Raw genomic sequence first — 9,284 nt, 5'->3', positions numbered from 1 at the left:
AAAATTATCAACTCAAAGATGGCGCGATAATCAAGTGGCCGATGGTTGTTGCCTACACGATCGTCAACGTGCCGCATCTTTGCTGAAAAAACTCGCGAGCTCGGGTAAAAAAACTTTTATTTTTTATTTTCTTCCACTTTATCACCCAATATATAATAATTTCTCTTAATAAATATCTCATTACCATCACATACTAATCACAATATCAATTAATTCTTTATCTCATCAAAAACTAACCAAATTTACACTTTAGTTAAATAAAAAATAATTATTAGTGTGGAATGCTGTCAAGGCATGGTCGGCGTGCTCATTATAATCGTGTAACAATTTGCTAATTACTGCACTTTCAATTATCTATTTAAATATTTATTTATAACCTTCAAATATTCATTAATTTATTTTCAGTAATCGCTCATTTAAATCAGACCCGAGTAATTATCAGAACTAAAATTATGTCCAGATCTTATTTAATTTAATTCCAAAAATTTAATTATTGAAAAAATCCGTAAGTAAATAAAATATTTATCTAACAAATTTAAATGTTACGTCAGAAAAAAAAATTCCTTTGGCTTTCTGATGTTTGTGATTTGAAAATTTAAATATTTAAATTTAATAAGTAATAAATAATTTAAATTGCAGCGTAATAAACGCAGAGATGGAGTTCAATGTGGGTGATGTACCCCAGATATCAACAGAGCTCGCACGAGTGGTTGAGATCATGATGTCACCAAATGTACCACATCAACAACGACTTGATGTTTATAATGCATGCGAACGTTTCAAAGAAACATCACCGTACTGCGCGCAATGCGGAATGTATTTAGCACAGAAATCACCAAACAGGAGCAGTGTTGTGCGTCATTTTGGTTTGCAGTTGATGGAGCACTGCATCAAATACCGCTGGCCCCAGATATCTCAGGCGGAAAAGGTTATAATCAAAGAAAGTGCTATGAAGTTACTGCAGGAAGGCGTTGAGACGATGATGCAAGAGGAGACACATATCAAGGACGCTCTGTCACGAGTTATTGTCGAGATGATAAAACGCGAGTGGCCACAGCAGTGGCCGACTCTGCTGGCCGAGCTCAGCCAGGCTTGCACACGTGGCGAGAGCCAGACAGAAGTTGTTTTGCTGGTTTTTCTCCGCCTGGTTGAAGATGTTGCTCTGCTGCAGACTTTGGAATCTAATCAGAGACGCAAAGATATTTATCAAGCGCTGACGACTAACATGGCAGAGATATTCGCCTTCTTTTTGAGACTCATGGAGCAGCATTACAGTGAATTTCAAAAGAAAAGTGACGTTGGTAATGTCACTGAAGCTGCTGCGCACAGTAAAGTTGTTCAGGTATATTATGGTTCTCCCTCATTTTATCTCAGTCAAAATATATCAGGTGAAATATCTCAATTTTACATTTGATAGTGGCATACGTTGATATTTTTCTCATCAAAAAAATCCATATGGAAATCCAGCCTAAATTCCTAGATGAGTTCCCACATGGCCTTCTTTGATAGACTCCCATATGGTTTCCTATAGGAATATTAATCTGTTCTTTTATTCATATATGCGTATCAATAGACGATAGACATAGAAATCCAGATATCCTAGATTCTACAGAAACTCAGATTCCTATGTGAATTTTCCACAAAGAAATCCATGTATACAAGTTTCTATATAGGAATCCAGGTTTCCATGTTTCCTATGTGCATTCTTATATAAATCCATACGCTTTTATATTTATTCCTATGAATTCTTACATAAATCCATACTTTTTTATATGGATTCCCATGCAATCCCATATGGATTTTTTTGATAGGGTATCTAACAAAACAATTCACAGTAATCTACATGTTGCCACAGTCAAAGAGTTCTTATATGGAAATCCAGGTACTCACAGTTTCCTATGTGGGTTTCCTACATGGGAATCCAGATACCCATGGATCCTAACATAAATCTATACTTTTCTATATGGATTCCTATGGGTTCCCATGCACTCCCACGTGGATTTTTTTTTGATAGAATTAACACTAAGACAACAGTGACTGAGATATTTCGTCTGATAAATTTTGACTGAGATGTTTTTGTAAATTATTTATTAATTTCACAAATAAACTAATAACTAAATAAAATTCCAGGTGGTTCTATTGACATTGACCGGTTTCGTAGAATGGGTATCAATAAACCATATAATGGCTGACGATGGCCGTCTACTTCAGATCCTCTGTCTACTGCTAGGCCACCGGACATTCCAGTACGCCGCAGCGGAATGTCTTCTTCAAGTAGTAAACCGCAAGGGAAAAGGTGACCGTAAGCCTCTAATGCTTTTGTTCACCGAAGAAGCACTGCGTTGCATCTACACAGCAGCAGTAACTCCAGTGTCACATTCATCTCACGAGTCCCATGAAAATCATTATCTGTTTCTAAAAAAACTCACCCAAGTGTTGACGGGGATGGCTACTCAACTGTGCACACTCTGGGGCAAAGAAGATCTGTCAATGAGTCGCCCAGCCCACTTCAGTCTTTTTCTGGACACGGTTATGTCATTTACAGTCCACGCAAGCTTGACATTAAACCATCTGGCGAACGCTATATGGATAATGTTGTTCCGACATGACCAAGCGAAAACAGACACCCTGCTGCTGACGTATGTGCCAAAGTATGTAGAAAGTATTGGGCCTAAATTGATTAAAGTGTCGTACCCAAGTGGGCACACTAACGGCATGACCGCGTACTGTCTAAGTGATTATGACTCTGAGGAAGAATTCATTGTCTTCAATCATCGCTTCCGTATGGATTTACTCGAAGGCTTGAGACATGCCACGATGGTAGCGCCGTTGGTCACATTCGCGTACGTCCAAGAGTGGCTGAAGACTAAAATAAACCAGGGGATGGCCAATGTCCGCTACGCAAGTAATCCTAATGACGAGGTATATTATCAATGGGAAGCTCTGGCCCAAGCACTGGACTCGGTGATATCAAGAATTTTACTGGTCAACGAACGACCAAGTGTACAAAATGGTTTAACTCTTCTAGAACTCTGTCTTGGATACTCGCCAGAAGATCCATGGCTACTTTCAGCTCTCTTGTCTTGCATATCAGCGCTTTTTGTCTTCCTCTCGATGTCTACAGGGTCAATGGCAATGCCAGGGGTAGCGATACTTCCAGAAGTACTGAATAAAATATTCGCAGCTCTAGTTTTTGAGCCTCCCGGTGAATCTAAAGGCGAGCGATCGAAAGGTACCAAGTGCGTACGCCGTCATGCTGCTAGTCTTATGGTTAAAATAGGAATCAAATACCCGCTTATACTGCTCCCAGTCTTTGAAATAATTCATACAACGGTACGTAGACTGATACAGTCTGAAAAACTGACACGAATGGAAAGCGTTACTTTATACGAAGCCTTGGTCTTGATTTCAAATCATTTTTGTGACTACGATAGACAGTCGCGATTCATTGCCGAGACTATTCACGATGCATCCAGGGACTTTATTTTACTTGGCGCGCAAGCATTTAAAGGACCTGAAGAGTTCATCAGTTTCGTAGGACTGAATACTCCAGTAGTGGACGACCGGTACGGTCACAATCGTTCTAATCTCATGTACTGCATCAACACGATTCTCAGTGTTGTAAAACGCTGCGCGATTCCTGAGGATCCTGACCGCGCTACCAGAGGCGGCTTCGTCGTCGGACACAGCGAAAATGGCAACCCGGTGTACAGAAATCCAGCCGCATCCAACATCATTCCCGTCCTGCCTACTCTGTTTGCTCTTGTACGCGCCATGAATGCTCTGTTCACACCGGCAGCGCTGTCATTGCTCGCGGACGATTACAAAAAAGCGTACGATCTAGTTGAGACTGAAAGAGCCCATCTGTTGGGACTGCACGTCAGCAGTAGTAATCTTGAACATGCTGCAGAAGCTGACCAATCTTCTAGTAGCCCGTTACCGAGAATGCAGCAATTTTTATCTACCATTCATGACAATTGTTATCATATGCTCGGCAGCGGTTGTCATACTCTCGGTAGAGATTTTTATTCACTACCTGGTTTATCTATTGCTTTACTTAATTCTGTTTTTTCTAATATGGAGGTAATTTAATTTATTAATTAATTGTTTTTTTTAATGTAATTTTTTATTTGTCATTGAATTATTAATTTTTGTATTTTAGGTAATTCCGGATTATCGTCTACGACCAATAATACGTGTATTTTTAAAACCGTTTATTTATTCCTGTCCTCCGGCATTTTATGAAAGTGTTTTGGTACCGATATTAACTCATATGTCAACTCACAGTAAGTTAACACTGTTTATTTATTTAACGTTTTCCGCAATTTACAAAATTTACAATTTTCATTCGTTTTAACATAAATATAAATAGTAGGGTGGTCGTTAAAAATTAAATTTTCTCAGGAGCCTTCTACAAAGCTTCTTTTTAGTGAAAAAATACGTGGGGAATTTGGTTTCTTCTTTTTAAATAAAAAGAACTCGTGCCTCAGGACGATCAAAGTTCATTTCTCGATACAGTCGCGTTTTTTTTTTAAATATCCCATGAAATATGTAGATTAAAGGAAAAATCATAGGAACATTTTTATAGGGAATTAAATTCTTGACAAAATAGGTGATGTTCATTTTTTTTATAGAATGTGTATTTACGAAGATATTTTAAAAAAACTTTTTTACATCTTATCAATTGAGCATTTCAAGATTACGAATGTTAAAAATAAAGTTTTTTCTTAAATATAGACAACTTCGTAACTCGTAACATATCAATCATTAATACTTGTTATATTTTCTATATACTTAGAAAAATGTTATTTTTAAAATTTGTAATCCTTAAAACGCTCAATCCAGATCTAAAAAAAGTTTTTTTAAAATATCTTCATAAATACACATTTTATAAAAAAAAATGAACATGACCTTTTTTGTCAAGAATCTAATTCCCTACAAAATTGCTCCTGTGATTTTTTCCTTTAATCTGCATATTTCATGAGATATTTAAAAAAAACCGCGATTGTATCGAAAAATGAACTTTGATCGTCCTGAGGCACGTTCTTTTTACTTAAAAAGAAAAAACCAAATTCCCCAGGTATTTTTTCACTAACAAAAAAGCTTTTCATGAGACGTCTGAGAAAATTTAATTTTTAACGACCACCCGAATAGTCATACAGTTCAATTATTGGACTCAGTTTTCATTCTATTTTCCATTTCCACTTGAATTGACTTCTTGAATGTATTTAAAGACTTACCAAAAAAATTTACCTCTTTAAAGTAGTCATTAATTAATTTTAAAATTCTATTTCTGGGACCATTTTGTATAAATGACTTATCGGAGTATGGTATTTCTAAGTCTATCTTCCCTTAGACTCTTATTCAGGATATTAAACTTTATATCTAACAAAATTTCCAGATAAATTTACTCACTTCACTTTTTGCTTTCTACTACTCGACTATACTATTGATAAATAAATTCTGAGCAGATATTTTTATATATATAATTTTATATTTATTAGTTTTATTATTATTAATGTTAATTATTAATTATAATTACAGTGTATCATAGATTAAGCGCTAAATGGCAATACATGACAGCATTGTACGAATCTGGTGGCCTGGATGAAGAAAATACAAACGAGCAGGAAGTTATCGAGGACATGCTCAATAGAAATTTAACCCGCGACTTTGTTGACGTACTGAAAGTAACTCTCGTCGGTGGCACGGCAAGCGATGCAGCACCGCCAGACTCAATGGATCAGGACATATCGAGCATGGCCGTTGATCAAACTCCAGTAAGAGGTAACAGCGTTATCGCCGAAGTTGTCAGCGAACTTGGAGCTTGTGTTTTACGGATTCCTTCAACTTGTCACAGTGTCGTTTTATGTGTACTTGGGTAAGACAAATAAATTATTTAAATAAATCGACTAAGAAATAAATAAATTAATTAATTAATTGATGGAATGATTCTACAGAGCATTGGCTTGGAATGATTCAAATGCTAGCTTGAAAGCGACCATGCTGACTGGACCAATAGTACGAGCACTGGCAGCTAATGGAAGTTTGACCCCAGCGATGGCATCTCATATTATGATAGCAGTTCTCCAAGGTCTTCAATTACACGGTCAGCACGAGGCGAATCAAGGCTCGCTGATAACACTCGGAGCGCAGATTTACGAGTGTCTCAGACCCAAGTTTCCTAATATTATTGAAGTTCTGCAACAAATACCAGGTGTCAGTCCAGCAGATCTCCAACGTTTTGATGAAAAAATGGCGGTCGTTAGTACGAAAGGAAATAATAAAGTTGATAAGGGCAAAAAAGAATTATTTAAGAAGCTTACCCATCAGGTAATATATTATTTTTTAAATTACAATAATTACTTGATTGATTAATTAATAAATTAAAAATTTTTTCATTGTGTGACCAGTTGATGGGAAGAAGCATCGGACAATTGTTTCGCAAAGAAGTTAAAATAGACAACTTACCAAAAGTAGAAGTCATGGGGAAGCCACAAACTCAGCGTGTTGATGAAATATCTAAAACTGCAGCTGATACAGGTTTGACTGCTCTGTTTGCTGGACCTACGTAGCAAAGAGTTACTGACAACTGTGCGTTGCACGGTTGGTCTGACTCTATAAATAACTTTAAGTTATTATAAACAATAAGAATAATAATAATTATAATTATATTGATATAATTAAAACAAAAAATAATGTATCAGCCTTTGGAAGAGTACGGATACGCAGGAGAGACGCTCGTTCATAAGACACAAGATCCCAACGGGTTGTTTATGTAATGCCATGGAGCCTCTTTCGCTGCTGGACGACGAACGGCTCGTACTTTTACATATTATTTTGTTAATGTTCTATTGTCTATTGCAACAACCGATTTATAATAATCAGTGCGTCAAAAATTTTTTTATTTTTTTTTATTTTCATCGCATTTTAAAATCCAATTTAATTTGTTGTCAAAAAGGATTTTTTTTTTTAAATGAACTGAATTTCTGTGAATTATTTTCAGAATATTTATTTGTTAATTTCATTGTATTGTTTTCTTTATTTATTATTATTAACTTTTTGTTTAACTAAAATTAATGAGAATTGTTATTCAGTAAAATTTTTAACTCTATTATTTAATTATTTTAATTAATTTGATTATATTTTCAAAAATATATTAAGAAATTGAATTGCAAAAATAATTTAAATAATAGAGTTTTGTTAAAACAAATTTTAAATTCACCATTGCTATTTTTTTTATTTTTTATTTATTTGTATTAAAATATTTTTAAATTTCCCGCAAATTCGGTAGCTAACAAATTTCTACCAAAAAAACGCCTGAAGAAAAAATAAAATTCATTAATTTTTAATCATTCCATTTAAAATTTATGTTCGATTGATGCATTTATTTATAATTTGTTTTTAAAATTATTTATACAGTGGTATTGTCACATGCACAAATTTATAAATCCAGCAACGAACTGAAAAAAATTTAGTATGCATATTTTTAAAGTGAAAAATTTTTTTACAACCGAATTAATAAACATTTAAAAGTAAATTATAAAACTAAATTAAATCGATAATAATAAATAATCATAATTATCATAATTAATAGAATTTACACATTTTTATAAATGGCTATCACATTGTGCTCATGTAATCATCATATATGTATTGTTTTTGTTTAAAAAATGACATATTGTTATAAATAAATCAAATCGTTAAAAATCATACCGGTAAAATAATATCGATTTTCGTGTTCTCACATTTTTTATATAAAAATACGAAATTGTATAGAGAGTATCGATTAGTGTATAGTCCACAATATTAATTAATTAATTAATTGAATACATCACCGATATAAGTTCTTATGTTACAATACTCCTGCGTTTGAAATAAGCTGCCAATTTCATATAAATATCGTTTTGTATAACGGCTTATAGAACGATCTTATAAAATCTTGTATATATTGTATTGTAATAAAATAAAATCATTGCAAATAAAATATTAAATTGATTATATACATATATATTTATTTATTTTCGTTTAAATATAATTTAGATATGTACAAATTAATTATGATGCTAAAATTAGCAGGCATCTGACAATTTATGATAGTGAAATTATGAGACAAATAGAAAAAATTTAATATTAATAGAAAATTTTGTAAAATAAAAACATAGATTTGGAAAATTCCTCCATTTTTTAAATTATTTTGGATTAATTCAAAGATTTAAAAAACTTCAGCACTCCGCTGATTGTACTGTCATTGAAAATTTGAATATTTTTGGTCATTGTGCACAAGTACGGCTCCACCTATTTTTGAGGATAATAAAAAAAGTTTTGGTAATTTTTTTTTTTTTTTCAAATTCTATTACAGTCGACTACCCGTTATAAGCCTGGTGTAGAGGACGTAGGGGAAATTTTTCTTGGAATTGACCCCACATGGAGTCAAATAAAACTGAAAAAAAAATTTTTACTATTTTATAAAAATTCTGAGAATACAAAATTTTTCGGCAAATTTTTCAGTATTGAATTCCGTTTACCCATTTTGCACCTTTGTACAATTTAATTTTTTATGATTCATATTCATTCTGATATTGCTTTGTTGATATAGCATTGATTTCATGTTTGGTAATAAAAACATACATTTTTTTTCATACGCCTTTTTTAGCTTTTAGAAGAATTTTTTTAAAGTCAAAGGGACGTATGTCTTGAGATACGCCCTTTTGGCGTTAGTAATTAAAAAAATTTTTAACTTCCCGCTAAGAAAATTGCAAATTTTCAAAAAAAGGGAAGTTATTGGTTTTGGCCCAATTTTCGGAAATCGAGTTTTCATCAGTTGTCGACGTTTTGAGGGCCTAGGAAACTATTCTGACTATTCCCGGATGGACGTCCGTGTGTGTGTGTGTGAACTTTTTTTTGTCTGACGATACTTTGGAACGAATGAACCGATTTGAACGTACTTGGCAGCAATCGAAAGGGCTCACCAAAACTTAGAATTAATTCGATTTTGGGGTAGATCGGTCATGTAGTTTACAAGTTATACGAAGAACAGAAATTAAAAATTTTTTTTGTTTTTGGTTTTTTGCGTATAACTTGCGTATAAACCACTTGTCTGATTTGTCTCAAAATGTAATCAGTTTTAAGTCTTGTTGAGCCCTTTCGATTGCCACCAAGAGCGTTAAAATCGGTTCATTCGTTCTAAAGATATCGTCGGACAAAAATTATAATTTTTCATCGAAGGTATGTTCTACCGGCTCAACAAATTTTTGAGCTCGAAGAGCTCAAAAACTTATAAG

At 33.7% G+C, this 9,284-nt stretch overlaps 1 protein-coding gene across 3 annotated transcripts; it reads left to right on the top strand.

Moving 5' to 3' along the window:
• Positions 1-7,999, top strand: LOC130677243 (exportin-5). Of its 3 annotated transcripts, none has more exons than XM_057483923.1 (8): positions 23-104; positions 406-505; positions 640-1,342; positions 2,131-4,083; positions 4,163-4,286; positions 5,545-5,881; positions 5,961-6,333; positions 6,414-7,999. In XM_057483923.1, exons 3-8 carry the CDS (start codon positions 656-658, stop codon positions 6,573-6,575), a joined length of 3,636 nt encoding a protein of 1,211 aa, XP_057339906.1. In that variant the 5' UTR covers positions 23-104; positions 406-505; positions 640-655; the 3' UTR covers positions 6,576-7,999. The 3 variants fall into 3 exon arrangements, with proteins under 3 accessions (XP_057339907.1, XP_057339906.1, XP_057339908.1); XM_057483925.1 differs by lacking the exon at positions 23-104 and adding an exon at positions 275-320; XM_057483924.1 differs by lacking the exon at positions 406-505 and having other exon boundaries at positions 1-104.
• Positions 8,000-9,284: the final 1,285 nt, after the last annotated feature.

This window comes from Microplitis mediator, chromosome 11, assembly GCF_029852145.1.
Source record: "Microplitis mediator isolate UGA2020A chromosome 11, iyMicMedi2.1, whole genome shotgun sequence".
NCBI classification, from domain to species: Eukaryota; Metazoa; Arthropoda; class Insecta; order Hymenoptera; family Braconidae; genus Microplitis; species Microplitis mediator.
This window is presented reverse-complemented; position numbering and strand designations above follow the sequence as displayed.

What these genes read in the sequence shown, in the direction of transcription:
- LOC130677243 (XM_057483924.1), top strand. Translation starts at nt 656, where the DNA reads ATGGAGTTCAATGTGGGTGATGTACCCCAGATATCAACAGAGCTCGCA. An exon ending in CGCACAGTAAAGTTGTTCAG is followed by an intron (nt 1,343 to 2,130) that starts GTATATTATGGT and finishes ATAAAATTCCAG; the next exon opens with GTGGTTCTATTGACATTGAC. An exon ending in AACTCATATGTCAACTCACA is followed by an intron (nt 4,287 to 5,544) that starts GTAAGTTAACAC and finishes TTATAATTACAG; the next exon opens with TGTATCATAGATTAAGCGCT.